General features: G+C 40.4%; 1 protein-coding gene across 1 annotated transcript in view; it reads right to left on the reverse strand.

The window, feature by feature from the left end:
* The window catches only part of LOC124034368 (solute carrier family 15 member 4-like), a 52685-nt gene that overhangs the window by 16130 nt on the left and 17929 nt on the right, over window positions 1–18626 (reverse strand). The window contains exons 6-8 of the mRNA XM_046347474.1: window positions 14343–14523; window positions 8868–9026; window positions 1660–1818 (exon numbers count right to left, since the gene is read on the reverse strand). Of these exons, the coding sequence (XP_046203430.1) occupies window positions 1660–1818; window positions 8868–9026; window positions 14343–14523 (499 nt within the window). The remainder of the gene's footprint in view (window positions 1–1659; window positions 1819–8867; window positions 9027–14342; window positions 14524–18626) is intronic.

Here is an 18626-nt window from a genome sequence, read left to right on the forward strand (position 1 = left end):
ATTTGGACAGATTTTGTCTGTATCAATGTATCTAACGTTGTTTCTCTACCTGTGCATGTCTGCTGCTAGTTTGTGTGGATTAGAAGAGAGGTGGTGTAGTGCGACAGAGGAGGAGGTGTAGTGCGACAGAGGAGGAGGTGGTGTAGTGCGACAGAGGAGGAGGTGGTGTAGTGCGACAGAGGAGGAGGTGGTGTAGTGCGACAGAGGAGGAGGTGGTGTAGTGCGACAGAGGAGGAGGTGGTGTAGTGCGACAGAGGAGGAGGTGGTGTAGTGCGACAGAGAGGTGAGTAGTAGCCTCCAGCATGCCAAGGAGGTAGATAGCTAGCTTGCCAGCTCTCTGGTGTGCCCAAGTGGCAGCTTTACTTAAGGAGTGGGCTGTGTAATCAGGCCCCCAGCCTGTGATTAATATTGGGTGTCTCTCCCCAAGCCTGCACCACTCTAAACAGGAGCTTGGTGAGCCGAGTAATCCATGCTTTACTCCGCCTCCGCCTCACACATCCCTCAGCCATGCAAATGAGAGTGCTGAGTCACAGGAGTGTGGTGGTGGGGGGGGGGGGTAGAGACCGGTAAAGCCCAGCAAAGTAAGTGGAAATAACAACAGCACAACAAACTGATTTCTGACAGGCTTTGAGGCTAAAGCTTTGATCGACCGCCTTACGCTGTCCGGTCTCTCTTTAAATGACTTTTTCAAAAAGGAGAGAGAGCGAGAGAAAGAAAGCTCGCAGGCAAAATGGAGTCTCATTTAACAATCAAATGATGCTTACTAAACAAACGGCCTCTAGGGAAGGCGAGGGGTGGATTTAGGAAGCCATGCCAAGCATCTCCAAGTGCTTACATCATCAAAAATACCTCCCAACCTGTCAGCACACTGTATTAATGAGCTATTAGGTGTTTATGGGTAAACAATTTACAGTGTGGTCTTATTTACGGCACACTCCCAGGAAGGTGCATTTGGGCCAGGAGGCTCCTCTCACCAGGGAACACATCCATTTGCTGCCAGCGCCATGCCATATATTCTATCACTACGACAGAATTACACAAACCTTTTGTTGTTAGTCTGACATCTCTATTTATGACGGAAAACGCTGTTAAAACAAGGGAATTGAACCAGGTCATTTTGTCTTCTTCGGATCAACTAATTTACTAACTCCGTGAGTAGATTTTAAAATCAGGACGAGACATGAAAGTTCTTGTCCCCCAGGAAATGCATTTATGTTGACGTTGTGAGACTAAATCATGCTGAAGTAATCCAAGTGCCAATACGGTGTTCTGCTATATGAGGACAACAGTAAATTTGTCACACTGCTGATGTTCCTGTCAAATCAATTTTACAGTAACATCTATAAAAACGCAAGACATTGAGCATGAGAAGCATAATATCATAGTTTTCATCATCCCCGGAAAACTGTGTTCATAAAGATCAATGACCAGTGTGTTGATGGCAGTTCAGAGGCTGTTTAAGGCCCATTGCGCCGACAGGTTTCCCTAGAGTCCGTATACAGATCATTATGCAGGCTGAGTCGATACAATGCACCATCATTCTCAATCACATTGCTTCTCTCTGAAGAGCCTGTCCACCTCCTCTAACGTGAGTAATGAACATTGTTTCATAAGAACCTGCTTTAAGAGCTTGTATTGGCTGTGGGTTTGCGCTCTTACCAAAATCCTTGTGGGAGGACATCCAGCCAATCCCCTTGAGGGAGACTATGGACAGTAGGCCGGAACCCACGAAGGAGCCAATCCCAGAGAAGAAGAAGAACAGCCCCATGATGGCACTCTGCATGGACCTGGGGGCAGCTAAGTAGGCAAACTCCAGACCTGGAAGAGGAGACAGAGACACTTAACTCATCGAATAAACTATAAATACTAACAAGTCAACCCTCATGCAGTACATCTGGCCATACAGAGTAAACATTGACTGATGCTAACATTGATCCAAACACATTTCTAGACTCTGGGCAAACAACATCCATATCTGTACCCTGGCTGGGGGTGATGAACAGTTCAAAGTGTTTTCGATGACTTTGGCAGAGGACAGCCCATTGGCCATGTGTGAATGTGGCTGTAGTATAGTGGTCAGCAGCAGACTGTGTCACAGTGAGTATGACTCATTACCCACGGGTCCCACCTTGACACAGTAGCCAAGGGACAATCACTACAGAATCAACTCCAATGAATCACTGTAGAGCTCCAATATAGAGATAAGATTTATATTAGAATAACAGGCCTTTCATCCATAACAACTTGACAAATGTATATACATGAGATGGAGGCTTTGGCCCACTGCAGCATTGTTTGACTGCTAAATATCAGTGAAACGTAAAGCTATTCTCCCCCCAGCAGGCTACCAGTCTGAAGCACCTATTCAGCTGCTATTGTTTCTGGAAAAGTCCCTCAATATTTTATGTTGTGAGACAGAGGAGGGGATTGAGGGGGAGGGAGAGCAAGAGGGGGGGGATCAAATAGTTTTTATTTTGCCATGAGAGTTGCCTGCCTGCTAGCTGACATTGATCATTTAATGTCGTGTCGAACCTGTGATTTTTCAAATGAGGTCCTATGACTGCAGCTGTCAGAAGAGATTAGGGAGCCTCTGTTATCCAATGAGTCCCACTAACGTAGACGCGTTTATCTACCATTGGATTATTCTTTCTTCTTCATCCGTAGATATTAACCATTAGTCTGTGTGATTAACGGGGGCTGAGCTAGAACTGTGTTTGAGACAAGGACGTCTGTAGAGTGCAAATTAATAAAAGCCATCTATGAAAAGCTGAGGCTCACAGGAACATGTAAGTGTAAAATGTTTTGACACAAGCCAAACAAAAGTCGTTAGAAGGTAAATGGTTCTTCCACATAGACTATAGGAAATCACAAGACATAGTGTCTATAATACAATAATAAGGTCATAGTGGCTGTCAAACTCCAAATGCCACACAGTTCTCTGACTAGTTGGATATTAACTTCCCAGTGAGCAAAAATTTTACTTTCAGCATTTATATAAATTCATTTATCAGGGTTTTGCTTTGGCTGACCTTTTTTTGTTAGTACGACTAATGAACGCAAACGTTTGTGTCAAAATGGTTGTGTTCTACTTCTAGCTCTGGTTGTCCTGAAAATAAAATGATAAAATACTTCATTGTGAAGCTAAATAAAGGCTGGACATGCAAATAAATGAAAGTCAGATAAATGAAAAGTCGATTTTTGATGGAGTCTCAGAACATAAGGTTTTAAGAATGCCCTCTTTACACCTTCCTCTGTGGGAAAAATGACCAAGAAATGCATGCGACACATGACTCCTCTCACAGTTACCTGGACTGGGACTAATGGACTGGGACTAATGTAGCTTGTTACGATACATGACTCCTCTCACAGTTACCTGGACTGGGACTAATGTAGCTTGTTACGATACATGACTCCTCTCAGTTACCTGGACTGGGACTATTGTAGCTTGTTACGATACATGACTCCTCTCAGTTACCTGGACTGGGACTAAAGTAGCTTGTTACGATACATGACTCCTCTCAGTTACCTGGACTGGGACTAAAGTAGCTTGTTACGATACATGACTCCTCTCAGTTACCTGGACTGGGACTAAAGTAGCTTGTTACGATACATGACTCCTCTCAGTTACCTGGACTGGGACTAATGTAGCTTGTTACGATACATGACTCCTCTCAGTTACCTGGACTGGGACTGACGTAGCTTGTTACGATACAGAGGGAGGACTGAAACAAAATAAAACATTACTAATAGAAAAAAATAATGTGGGGTGAAAACTTTATTACACTGTCAAACACTCTGCCACAACATACCTGACCTTTCCATTTGTTTCCACCTGAAAACATTTCTTTATTTGTATCCTCGGGTAACCTTTTCACAGCAAATGAAAAAAGCTGTAATAGCCTACATATCATAGGGGGAATGCATGAGGTTTCTCGGACAATGCACAGCAGTACAATGGGATCTGTAGTGAAAAAGTGGTATTTGCAGGACAATTTTCAATGAATCCCCTACTTGTCTATGTGGAGGTGGATACAATGAGTCGAGATGGAATAATAATGATGTCCGCTTCCCAACCATACGCAAAACAAAACAGCCTGACCTTCTTGCACCAAGAGGCGGAATTATTCAAAAGGGAACCAGAAAGTTAAAATATTTTATTAAGCTTTCTCCCGAGGGCTGTGTTGCAGGGGTGATTTTTCATTCTTGGAAAAAAAACATTAGCCTTTAACATTTTCAAAAGAGCAATACATAATTAAAAATCCCAGAGGGGAACATTTTGCAAAGTTTTCGTATATTCTTAGTGCCTGAAAGCAGGAGAACTGCGGGTGGTGTATAAGCACAGAATTACCCTAGTCCCTCTGAGGCTGAAGGAATTGTAGTGGGGGAGGTGGGAACGTAGATGTATTAAAAGGATTTATTCAAACAGAATAAGACCAAGGGGAAACTGTTTTTCCAGACATATGTCACAATTCAGTCAACCAATTTTCCTTGAAGATATCCCCAGTGGGGGAAGTTTATTTTAGGGATCCCCACAGCTTTCTTCTGTCTGTATTTGAATTTCATGGGCATTCTGATATGGGAGTAAAGTGTGACTGCCAGTGGTTTTTTAATAGACACCTCGGGCAAACCAATGTGTACGCTGTTCCAAACATAACTTAATCATGTTCAATTGATTTAATCCGGTTAGTTCATTTTCTTTGTATCTGTGCAATGTCTTTGCATCCGCCCTCAGCCACACAACATCTACCTACAGTGTCTTTTTCCCCTGGTTAGGACTAGTCCTAGTTGAAGTTGGAAGCAGAAATGCTTCCAAGGTCCATAAGGTGGCAGAGCTGGCATTGACACCAATCCCTCCACAACAACCAACATGGTTGGCCATTGTAATGGCATCTAGGGGATCCACAGAGCTGATGGCCATGACACAGTCACAGCTACTTCTTTAGACTGAGTCAGTCTATGGGTGCCAGAAGAAAGTGGATGACTGGATGCCGGGGGCTTCACTCAAGACAATGTTGAATGCTTTGGCAGAACACTCAGTCGTCTGGCTCACATTTCAGCCTACCCCACGAGGTACAATACAAAGACTAAACACTGAGTCACTAAAGGTCTCCTTTGTGAAGATGCCATTTTTGGGCTAAGGAAGAGAAGAAACAATCTCCAGAAACAACTAGCAATAACTAACACAATATAGAGATTATGTATGAAAGACATGTTGAAGAAAATGTGGAAAAAAATGATTCCTCTTATATGATACAATAGACCTTGTGGACTTGTTTTTTGAAACTATGCAAAGTAAAAAAAAACATATGGTGACGAAGTGACTGCAATGACAGTGCAACGAATAGACAGATGGGAGGATGACGTAATCATGAAGAGAGGTGTCAACAACCCCAGTCATCCAGGTAATTGATATCTGCCCGAAACTGAAGCCCGAGCCTGGTAATGATCATGATTTCAGGAGAAATAGAAAGAAAATAATGAGGTAGGATTCTATTGATTTCAATGGAACTCTGCTTGTAGAGTCAAAATGGACAGCTTATGTAATATCTACATCTAACAATACCTCAACCTTCAAAGATATGAGGGAGGACAGATTGTAGGATTTGCTCCTCATGTGAATAGAAGTTCTTAAGTCAACAGTAAAGCGGTTCTTCAGTCGATCGCTACGGAGACGACAATGAACTGACGACGCCAACATCTATCTAGGAGCAACAGTTGTTCAATCAAGGGCAAGCAGAAGAAAATAGCCTGTCATTTTGTGCTTGTAGGCTTTGCAGTTGACAAGTGTGTCACCACACACAGGAATGACAAAGGTTTGACATGCAAAGGATTTCTGCACAACTGACAATTCATATCCACGATTCAAAGCATAACTTTACTTTCTCTGAGTAGAACAGCGTGAATGTTTCACTTTCGAACATATGAATGTTGGCATAATAATTCTCTACAGATCCATATTGTAGCATCTTCTTTGATCTTTGCCACGCCCACACACTGAGCCCACATACAGTGCATTCGGAAAGTCTTCAGACCCCAGGACTTTCTCCCAATTCTGTTACGTTACAGAATTGGGATGTTACAGTCTACAGTGTAGACATTTTTAATGTTGTAAATGACTATTGTAGGCATACAGAGGGCCATTATCAGCAACCATCACTCCTGTGTTCCAATGGCACGTTGTGTTAGCTAATCCAAGTTTATGATTTTAAAAAGGATAATTGATCATTTAGAAAACCCTTTTGCAATTATGTTAGCACAGTTGAAAACAGTTGTTCTGATTAAAGAAGCAATAAAACTGGCTGCCTTTAGACTAGTCGAGTATCTGGAGCATCAGCATTTGTGGGTTCAATTACAGGCTCAACATGGCCAGAAAAAGACCTTTCTTCTGAATCTTGTCCGTCTATTCTTGTTCTGAGAAATGATGGCTATTCCATGCGAGACATTTTGTACGATATCTTCAGTTTCTTGGCAATTTCTCACAAGGAATAGCCTTCATATCTGAGAACAAGAATAGACTGACAAGTTGCAGAAGAAAGTTATTTGTTTCTGGCCATTTTGAGCCTGTAAAACCAAAGGCAGCCAGTTTTATTGCTTCTTTAATCAGAACAACTGTTTTCAACTGTGCTAACATAATTGCAAAAGGGTTTTCTAAATGATCAATTAGACTTTTAAAATGATAAACTTGGATTAGTTAACAACGTGCCATTGAAACACATGAGTGATGGTTGCTGATAATGGGCCTCTGTACGCCTGTCTAAATATTCCATTAAAAAAAATGTAATCAGGAGTTTCCAGCTACAATAGTAATTTACAACATTAACAATGTGTACACTATTTTTGATCAATTTGATGTTATTTTAATAGACAAAAGTGCTTCTTTCAAAAACAAATACATTTCTAACTGATCCCAAACTTTGAATGGTAGTGTAAATGTGGTATATTGTTTAATTTCATTTGTGACCAAAGTCTAACAAAATATCACAAATGAGACAAAATTTCACCTGCCCCTTTAAGGGCGGGAAGTTACCATGGTGACGCGACTTGAATCAAGTCTGTGCCTGTGAGATTGAGTCTGACGAGTAGCCGCGTTGTCTTCTCTACCCAACAGTCATAGCCGCAGAAAGTAGTTTGGGGGTGGGGGTCGCTGCTGATTTTTCAAAACTAAACGCATTTATATTTGACTGTTTACCAGCATTTGTAAACACTCAAATAATTATCTGTACAAAACAGTTAATCTGATAATACTTGTGGAATATAAAAATACTTGCTTGATATAGGTTTTCCAGTTTCTTCAAATACTTAACAAAATGCTTATTTCTACAGGTAAACTGAAAAAGGTCTATTCATTCCTTTTACATTTTAGTAGATGCTGATATCCAAAGAAATGTAGTGTATTGAGTGCATACATTTTCATATGTTTTTGTATTGGTCCCCCATGGGAATTAAACCCACAACCCTAGCTTTGCAAGCACCATGCTCTACCAACTGAGCCATATCATAACAAACCACTTGATGTCTCAATGAAGTCAATTACTGTATTGTGCATTGTTTTTCTCCATGGTGATGGAAAGTCTACAGGAACGAACCTAGAGTACCAGCCTATGTACAAAATAGTAATGTACATTTACATTAAGGGGTTTGTAAGGATGATAAATGAATTCTGTACAAAAAGGGCTTGTTTTCCATGTCATTAGATAAAAAATATTTGTGTCTTTGCTCATACCTTTGCACCTTTTCATGTAAATGTTTGAGGACAGGGTTTTGTTATTTGTGGATTTCATTAGAATGACAAATCACAGAGGAGGAGACATGGCAACAACTATTGAACCCTGCAAGATACTGTACATGATTATACAGCAGAGATGCTGGAAAATAATGTTTTTGCTGGTACTAGAGATGTCTATATTGGTCCGCTAATACTAGTAAAGGCCCAGTGCACTACCTTTGTGAATTAAAAAAAAACATATATATATATATATATATATATAAAAATAAAAATGTAATTCAGATTTCTCAGGGGGGCTGCAGCACCCTTAGCACCCTACTTCCCGCAGCTATGCTACCAGTTGGAACTCAAACACTGGGGCCAGACAGGCAGTGTAGCAGCGCGAGGTGGGATAGGCTATGAGATTCAGTTATTTTACTTAGTGCAATTTATTTATCATCTACGAAACAAAAACGGCAGAAAAACTTTGAAAACAGCTACTGCTAATTTATTTTGCTACAGTATACTGTAAAATGTAATCCTTGTTGACTATTTGTATTCACAAATGCGAGTGACATGCTCGCACTGTGGAGCCCTGACCACCTGCCAACATGGCTGTTGAAAGTCATCTTACCCGCCAATGCCAAAATCTACCCGCATTTGGCGGGTGTTCATTTTAGGTCCCGGGAAAAATCAATCCCCACTGATTGATCCCTCCCTCCTTACCTAGCAATTTCAACAATTTCAGACAACGGCTGCTACACAAATGTAAGGATGCAGAGGAAGGGTTTTTGTGTTTTAGAAAATAACCATTGATTGGAGTCTTAAGAATGAACAGAGGAAACATCAATGTCAGGTTGTTCAAAGGCTGCAGGAGAGGAAGACTATTCATCACAACGCACGCTAAAGACTACTTTACTTTTACATTGACTACTGCACTTCAACTTGCCCTTTAACAAAACCTGCCATTATTGCCTACCGGATAATGGTAGTGCTGTAATCAAGATATGAATGCTAACCATCTACCATCTATTATTGACTGCAAGACCAAGTTAGAATTGTTAACCAAATCTGTTAGACAATTATCATCGTCATTATCAGAGCTCTGCATCTCTTTATAATGGTATATATCCACTGGGCAACCGAACAGCTTTCTACTCACCTGCGATGCTGGCAAAGATTTCGCTGATTCCAATGAGCACATACTGAGGTACCTGCCACCATATGGGCAGATCTGCTGCGTAGTAGATGACGTCGCCAAAGACCTGGTCGAATGTGCCATTAGACTTGATGATCTCAAGTCGTTTTGTCTCCAGTATACCTGTAGGGGTAAACGTATTTAGTTCGAGATGCTTGAATTATGTCACTGCATATATACAAGAGACAGATGGAAACAAAAACGTGTTCCCGTCTTTCAGAACTCTCTATTATGGATTATAAAAATATTTAGGTACTTTTACATAACTAATGAGGGAAAAGAAAACACTACGAAAGAAATCAATGGCTATCCACCTTTGCTGATATTAACTTTGACTGATTCAGCTTTTAAAAACTTTCTTTGCCGAGATGCACCACTTTCTCAAGCCCCAACAAGTAATAAAAATGGCAGATGCATTCACACCATAAACAGGGCAGATCGAAAAATGCCTGCCCTCAAAATACAACCATCAGAAAAACAGAATACTTGTTAAAAGTCCTAAGCGTTCTATATTAAGAGACACAGACAACCAAACATATTCTGTTGCAGGAGTTAGGGCGATCTGACAGTCCATTAGGGCTTAAGTGTCAAATCAAAGCCAGTGCTTCATTAAGATCACATTTGCACGCTCACACTCAGTGATTACAGAAGTTTGTAATGGAAGAGAGAGCCATCAACTTAACAATAACACCCCTAGCAGTTGTCATCTGCAGCTGCTGATTCCTAAAAGCTTTATTTGATAACCATTATCATGGAAGCAGCAGCTATTTCTAGATAACTCCCAGAGACATACTCCTATCGTCGCCCCACAATTAATGCTGTAAGGGGATGGGGCCTTATAATCCATCTAGGATATAATACTGCTTGTCCATCCAAGGCAAGGCGGTTGCTGCCCTGCCCAGAGCAACTTCTTACACGCACACATATACTGCTTTTTTCACATCATATAAGGCATTTGAGCCCTATCCCTGGGCGTAAAAATAAATAAAACTAGATCTACTTTTGGACATCTAATATAGAACATATTCAATACTAGCTAAACAGATTGTTGAAAGTGATTAAAAAAAACGCAATGTCATTGGCCTTAAATTCAATGTCAAAGCTTCTTTGGCATGTTTCCCACACCATGTGGTGAGGGCCAGCGTTGTGGTTCACAACTCAACAAGAGCAGGTCGGCATAGCGATAGATGCCAACCCTCTGAACGGAGGATGGCAGGTGTGCAAGGCAGTGTTGATGCTAGCTGTGCCCGGGGCAACATACCACTATGACTGATACACAGCTGCACATCTGTCTGTGTCCTATGGTGTGTGTTCCCTATATAGTTACATCATGAGGTGAGTTATCCTACAGTGTTCCCCATCTATACACTAGGAGATGAGTTAAAGGAAGCAGAGGGCGAAGGCTTCTTTAATATAATGGTTAGCAGGAGTAACAGAGTACCAACCTTCAATAGAATTAAAAGCCCTCTCCGAAGGGGAACATAGCATGTTACAGACAATGAAAAGTATAGGACAGTGTTTCCAAAAGTAATGAATATACTATAATGTCTCTGTGATTTGCTGCCTTATACATTAAAAGAGAGTATTTCATACATACGCCAGTGGGAGTACTGTCTAACCACAGTGATGCAGTATGAAGAGGTGGGAACATGCAGGGTATAGTGAAGGAGTTGTGCAGCATTCACCACTTCCATGTCCTCTGTGTGACCAATGGCCACAGTAGATGATGCTGCGCTGCCATAAACCAAATTGTTTCTGAAATATTCAAGCTTTTTCTTCGCTCTAGTTTCAAGTGATGCAATTTCCTTGTAAAAATGTTCTTATGGTAAATAAAAGGCTGGAAAAAAGCCTTCCAACATCTGAAATAAATACAGTGAGCTCCAAAAGTAGTGGGACATTGACAAATGTTTTGTTGTTTTGGCTCCGTACTCGAGCACTTTGGATTTGATACCATTTGGAAATGATACAATATCATGAGGTTAAAGTGCACACTGTCAGCTTTAATTTGAGGGTATTCACATCTGTATCGGGTAAACCGTTTATAAATTACAGCAAAATTCTATTGGGCACAAAGAATCGAACACAACCAAAACAAACAGAAAAAGCATCCAACAAGTCCATAAAGTCACAAGCTTGATGTAATCATTGCGTGCTATGAATATGGGACATAATACTCAACTTTTGACTACTTATTATATTGCATTCGTCCCAATACTTTTGGCCCCCTAAAAATGGGGAGACTATGAAAACAAAAGTGCTGTAATTTTTAAACAGTTCACCCAATATGGATGAAAATACTGTTAAATTAAAGCTGACACTCTGCACTTTAATCTCAGTCATCGTATCATTCAAATCCAAAGTGCTGGAGTACAGAGCCAGAACAACAAATCATTTGTCACCGTCCCAATACTTTGAGCTCGCTGTATATACTCAATAGTAAATGACATAGTGAGCATCTAGACAGCACTGTGTCCAAAGAATAGCCTAATTAAAAGTGGTTAATCTAACTTTACAATGGCAAACAAAACAAACACTTTGTCTACTGGTGCTGTTGAAGTTCTGTCTCATCAGACAGGCGAAAATAAACATCTTTCCTGCATACCTACAATACCTTGTGTGTGTGTGTGCACTTGCACACACACACACACACACACACACACACACACACACACACACACACACACACACACACACACACACACACACACACACACACACACACAAAGTTGGTAAGTAGATGCTCCTGCAGAGTGCCTGTGGTTGGCTGTGGTTTATTAATGACGATGCTGCAGTAGTGAGTGGGATCCAGCCAAGCCGCTCTGTCTCTGGCGAGGTGGGGCTGTTTCTCTGGGGCTTTCATTAGGCTCTGATGACATCCCCACATGGGGTACCAGCTCGCTAAAGCCTCTGGATCACCATCCCTCTATCCACTATGACACAGAAATACAGCAGAACATAAATGTAATAACTACAAGAACAAAGCATTGACTACCAGGACTGCGTTTGTGGGGGTGTTGTTTAATGCTACTGTAAATGAAATATTTTACGCCACACTAGATATTAATTATCCTCTACAAATGGTTGTTAACAGCATTCAGCTGTGAAGACAGGATTCAATATCCCAAATGTCATAGTGGACACCAACACATTTAAAGTGCTCATTATGCTGGAGCGAAAAATAAAATTACATGTGCATTTGGTTCTCAAGCGTGCCACTGATTTGAGAAAAGCTATTTTCGCTGACTTTAGGCTCGTCTCACTCAAAATATTTTTGCCTGAATATATGCTATTCAATCTTCACAGAATAATACATTTAAAAAAATCGATTTTATTCCAAATTGAAATGTCAAACTGTCAATTCAAATGAATTTGATTAGACTTTATTTCAAAAGATAATCCACAGTCCGTTATGCAACAGAAGCCGTTTACTCCAAACAAAAACAAGTTTCTATTAATAAGTAGGTCCCTTCCCTGTTTCGTTTGCTCTGTTTGGTTCTTAAAATAGTAAACAGTTTCCAAACGCATTGCAAGACTTAATAAACACCCCCCAGTTGTCAGGTCTATGAATGTTTAGGATTTTTGCGAAATGATCCCTGGCTGCCTGCCCTTTACCTCCTTAAACTATGTTGAAACATGATCCACATACTGATAAAATAAAGCCAAGCAACAGAGTACCACAGTACGAGTCATAATACCCATAAAACCTAGTGGTCAAACAGGGAAATGGTTACAATCGTTTGTCAGGGTAAGCAGGGTCTAAAATTAACACCTGCGAGATGATTTTGGAATTGGTGGGTAAAATGTCTATTTCACCATCCACATTAGCGGGTGGTCAGGGCTCTATAGTACTCGCATTTGTGAATAAAAATTGTTATGTATGATTACATTTATAGTCAAATAAATGTTGCAGTAGCTGTTTTCAAAGTATTTCCTCAGTTTTGTTTCAAAGCTGGTAAATAAATAAATAAATACAATTTATTTATTTTTTTAAATCAAGTCAAAGACCTACGAATCCTACATAGCCTTTTCCACCTAACGCTGCAACACTACCTGGCTGGGGGCTGTGCACATTTGAAGAATGGAGTAAAATATTCATTTTTAGAAGCGCTGAACACATGCATAAAAGTTAGTCTAATTTACTTGAAACTAATGCCTACTGAAGTCAGACTGTCCTTGTGTTTGACTATTTACATGGTTTTGTTCACAAGCTAGGTTGTTTTTCTGTTTGAATTTTCAACAGCTAGGGAAGAGAAGACAGCGCTTCTATTAGTCAGACTCAATCTCACAGGCATAAACAGCGTCACACTACCATGTAACCTCCCGCCTTTAAAGGGGCAGGTGAACATTTGTTTTTTCTGTGATACTATGGTACTTCTGTGATACTATGGTCACAAATGTAATCAATCAATATACCACATTAGTTACCTTTTACTAGTAATACATGTATTGTTTTAGAAAAATTACAAAACACGCTCATCTGTTTTTTGATGGTGTAATTTTAGCAGCACAAATGTTCTTCGCCTGGTAAAAAAAAACAGTGCCTTGTCGATTTATTTTATCTACCTGCCACAGTGCCCGGTATTATGACATCTTCACTATAGGCTTGCTCGTCCTGTTTGCCTCATGAATCCTGACCAATGATGTGTATAAACCCTGGATTGCTGATGCTATGTAATGGCCAACGACAGTGCCATATTGGCATTTCCCAGAAGGAGCAGTCCTCCCGTAGCAATTAATGGAATTCTGCAGTATTTCAATAAAAATGTTAAGAACAAAATTACATGCATTTACATATTTCTTTGTTGTAGTAGGGAAAGTAACATTAGTACAAATATATGCTTTTGTTATTTTTTTATGTTTTTTATTCATGTTCAGTTCACTTAATATATTGGCTCAAATATGATATTAAGGAGATTTGAATCTAACATTGAGCTTATAGTCGCGCTGTTCGCCGTATAATTTTTTAAACATGCATTAAGGTATCTAATAGAATATACTTGAATGAAATGAATGAAATGAATGAATGAATAGACATTAATAAATGTATTTCTATAGCTTCCAATATATGTTTTTTCAATGGAAGAGAGCACAAAATGGCTGCGCAGTGGCTTCAAACAGCACACCCTGTCAGTCATCTAGGGTTGATACACATCATTGGTCCTGACATCTACCAGTAATGTCCCCCACAGAATAAGGAACCGCAACACAGATCATTGAGAGATGTGAGATCAAGGAGTTGGGTTTTTCCCTAACATGTGACACTTTAAATGTGGGACATATCATAGTGAACAGTATGAAATGATGAAACTGTGGCTTGAAGAGGATGTTGGGTGGTTTAAATGGAAGATTGACTAGCATGAACTACTACAATTAAAGTCTCTCTAGACATGCCACGGAATAAGTAAGGGTTAGCTGTTGCACTCAGTGTACTCCACTCACCAGCCGCCACAGCTGAACACATAACGAAGAACATCCCCACTGCGATCCTCTTGAGGGAGGAGGGCAGCAGGCCTCTGCGTTTGAGGATGGGGTCCACCACTTTGTCCTTAAGAGGGATCAGCATGAGAATAAGCAGTGCGTCGAACATTGTCAGCCAGGCGGCAGGGAAGCGGAACGTCATCTGCCGGGAATTCAGAGGGGGGGAAAAAAACAAGAGAATATGTACAAGAAGTGCAAAGCATGAAAAACAATAGAAAGAGTGTCAGTGCACTACAGTCCAGTGCTTCGGGGGTGAGAGGGGATGTGCTGATGGCCTCGACACTGTATTGGCGCCCTCGAGTGGACAAAACTAAAACTGAACTAAAACTTTATGAAAGTATCCTTTACATTTCACTAAATTATAAATACAAAGATGAAATCCTACCAATCCAAAGAACAATGAATCATTGACCAGGATAATTCAGAATTTCTCAAAGCTATGTACTGTAGGTTTGTTAACATGTCCCAGCAGCAAGTGTGTTAAGGTGTAATGGGAAATAGATAACTGCAGTAGCAATTAGCATTAGCAAATGACCATAGAAGGAGAGCACAATATTAATTATAATATAGCTATAGATCTAGAAGTCCATTGACAGAATACTCTTCGTAATTATTCACATGAAAATATTAGATAAATGAAATCAATATGGAAAAACATTTTTATATATCTCAAAACGTAGCCTACAATTCAGTTATTTCTGCTAGAATAAGAAACAATGCTAATGCAAACTGCATAGGCCTGATTTATTTTGACTTTCAAATGTTAAGTGCCTCCTGAACTCCCAAAACATCTTTAGTTCTAAACATCTGATGGTCCCATTTATTGCCCGACGGAATTTACATTTCTTAGACTAACTGTTGGTAATTTAAACATTGTGCCTTTGCAGTAGGAGTGTGTCATAGCATACTTTCATGTTTTGGATAAGTATTTGCACCCAGGTGAATCTAGTTTGAGAGGCAGAGGTGCCCCAGTAGGCACACTTTTAACAGGGGTAAGGAAGCACATTAACATGGGTAAATGTTAAGCAGAAAAATAGCCCAGACAAGAACAGCTACTCTTCCCTTGGACTGAGTATGCACAGAAGACACCTTAAAAAACACAGGTGGACAAAAGCCTTGAAAAAGTGGCTTTTTATTCAAGAAGTCTCTGCACTTTGGAAGACTAATGACACATTCATATTTTTGTTTTTTCCTGACCGTCGATAGGAGTTTGCTGGAAAAATAAAACCACAACTCTAAGATACAGCTCAAATGTGTCCTCAGAATCTAAGGAGCACAACATTACTAAGGTAAAGATATCTCACTTCCCTTTTCATTTTAAAGGACTGCTTAGAGTAGGGTAAGCAGTTCCTTTTTTTGGAAACAGATATTGCATGCTGAGAATGAAAATAAGTAATTACATTTCCAGTTTAAATGACACTTGAAAATGTTAAGACCATTTCATAAATATCACTATCTGAGAAATGTTCATTTCACCTGAAAGCAGTTTTGAAAGATAGTATTGAAATACAAATAGAAATCTGAATAAGTGGAATGCTTTTGCTCTTTTAGGACTTAAAGATGGATGTTTTAGCACGCTAGAATGTGTGGTTGAAGAGCAAGTGTTTCCGTTCACATTTTACTCTACACTTCCCTTACCAAACGCCAGAGAGACAACGGAATCTAAAAGTATCAAGTAGCAACAAACCCAAAACACTCTTTAACAGCTGCTCGTCTCTCCTTTGAAGTCATACAGTGTGCATATATTATTGTGGATTAGCCAAACACCTCAAATAGGCTACTCCCTGGGAGAAACGGGGGCACACACTACAACAGGTGGACTGGCCTAGTCTAGTCAAGAGCATCACCCAGGAACATTATGTCTGACAGAAGCACAAGTGATGCAATAAAAAAAAAACAGATTGCTCATGTGATTAGGTCAAACTTTCGATTTAATCCTCTGGGCTTTAGGAACCTTGACTGCCTCTGATGCATTATCACCGACCTACTGGCTCATCTCTACAGGGGAACTAATCCTTCCCATTCTGAATCAGGACAGACACCTGTAATATTTAACCTTCAAGTAAAAGTAATGACCAAAATGTAAGAGTATCTAGCATTTGTTCAAAGCAACAGTCACCATCATCATAGCACAAATGCTGGCAAACATACAGATAGCAATCAGCTGGGGCACATTCTTTTTAAAGGGACATTTTAAATGGGTTTTATAGTAAAGACATGTAATTTAACTGTAAAAATGTATTACCTTTTAAAACAACCAGTCATTATGTTTTCATGTCATTGTTAAACAAATCACTTCATAGGGGGCATGCGAGTTTCAAGTTTCCTGGCCTCCCGAGTTGCTCAGTGGTCTAAGGCACTGCATCGCAGTGTTTAAGGTGTCACTACAGACTTGGGTTCAATCCCAGGCTGTGTCACAGCCAGCCATGACCAGGAGACCCATGAGGCGGCACACAATTGGCCCAGCATTGGGGAGGGTTTGGCTGGCCCATCCTTTTCCCATCGCAATCTAGCCACTCCTTGTGGCGGGCTGAGCGCTTGCAAGCTGACTTGTACGGTGTTTCCTACAAAACATTGGTGCGGTTGCCTTCCAGGTTAAGCGAGCAATGTGTCAAAATGCAGTGCTGCTTGGCAGGGTTGTGCTTCAGAGGATGGCTCTCGACCTTTGCCTCTCCCGAGTAGGTACATGCGCTCTAGAAAAAAGTAGCACGTGGCTGAATCTAGTTGATGATCCTTGCTCTTTTTTGATCACTCTTTTATCTCCCGATTTTGAGAAACGTGCATGTGAAAATCATAACTGGCACGCAGATCGGTAAGATAAATTGGCCTCTAGGCCAGGGTTCTAGGCCAAGCTTTTACCCCTTTTCCAATTAGTAATAGTAGTCTCCCAAGCTGGTACAGGAGTTACAGCGATGGGACAAGACTACTATTACCAACTGGAAAAGGGGTAAAAGCTTACAATTTATCTTACCGATCTGCGTGCCAGTTATGATTTTCACATGCATATTTCTCAAAATCACTGTGTCTTGGTTTATCATAAAAATCTGAATTAAAATTATAGAAATCTAAAAGTTAAAATTCAACTAATGTGTCTATATGCCATATGGACACTGAAGCAGAGTGAACCATTGGCAGCTAAATAAATGAGTGCATGCATGGAATTGAGGAGATAGTCTAGAGCAAGGATCAAGGATCATCATCTAGATTCAGCCACTAGAGCGTATGTTTGGGGTGCCGGAAGATAATTGCAAATCATTTGTAGACTGCAAGAAGAACCCCCCCCCCCCCCCCCCCAAAAAAAAGTATTATATTTTTTTAATGGCTCAGAAAACTTGGGGGCCAAATAAAACCACCCCAAATTCAGCCTGCAGGCTACCAGTTGGGGAACCCTGGCCTACAGGCCAATGCAGCAGTAGTCCTATAACTTCCAATGTAAACTGTGTAAAAAAATACATAAAGCCGACAAATAAAAGCAGAGAATGTCCTGACGAAAATGTAGGTTCTTTAAAAATCACATCCCTCTCTCTACTTCGCCTGTCTGCCTCCCTTTCTATCCGTCATAACTTGAACTAGGTCTATCACTAATGAAGTGCAACATTGTATCAAATCAGCTGGGTACATCTGGAAGAGGTGCAAACATACAATGTTGTATCAATTAGCCAATTCCTGGCCCCCTGACACTTTCCCACACCAGTGTACATTTCACAATGAGGCTTGGTGATTATCGAGGGGGGAAGAGTATTTTTCAAATACGGTGAAGATTGAGAGACTTATTATTCACAATGGATGTACTTTATTTTATTTTATGAATACTTCATTGACATACTGTGCGAGGTGCAGCTCAGCTTATTAGTGCTGGAAGTGGTGAGTGAAAACAATAAGAAATCACATCCCCAAATAGGCACTTTCCTACATATGCGTGCACAGGCATGCACACTCCCTCAACGTTAACAGGACAGAGAAACCAGACGTGCTCATGTCTCACATGGAGCACTTTTAAAAAAAGACAAAGAAAAAAATGGACTAAACTCGTAAATTATGGTTATGAAATAAACCAAATTTGTTTCTCGCAAGTGTAGCTGGTTGTGAACTACGCAAACGTTTCCACCCTGAGAATGAGAATGGTAAACGACAAATTAATGCATTATTTGATAACACTTTACTTGACACCCAGTGTCACAACACATTATGGCACAGTCATAACAGCTGTCAACCTGACATAATAGTCACAACACTCAAGACACA

This window comes from Oncorhynchus gorbuscha, linkage group LG04 (assembly GCF_021184085.1).
Source record: "Oncorhynchus gorbuscha isolate QuinsamMale2020 ecotype Even-year linkage group LG04, OgorEven_v1.0, whole genome shotgun sequence".
NCBI classification, from domain to species: Eukaryota; Metazoa; Chordata; class Actinopteri; order Salmoniformes; family Salmonidae; genus Oncorhynchus; species Oncorhynchus gorbuscha.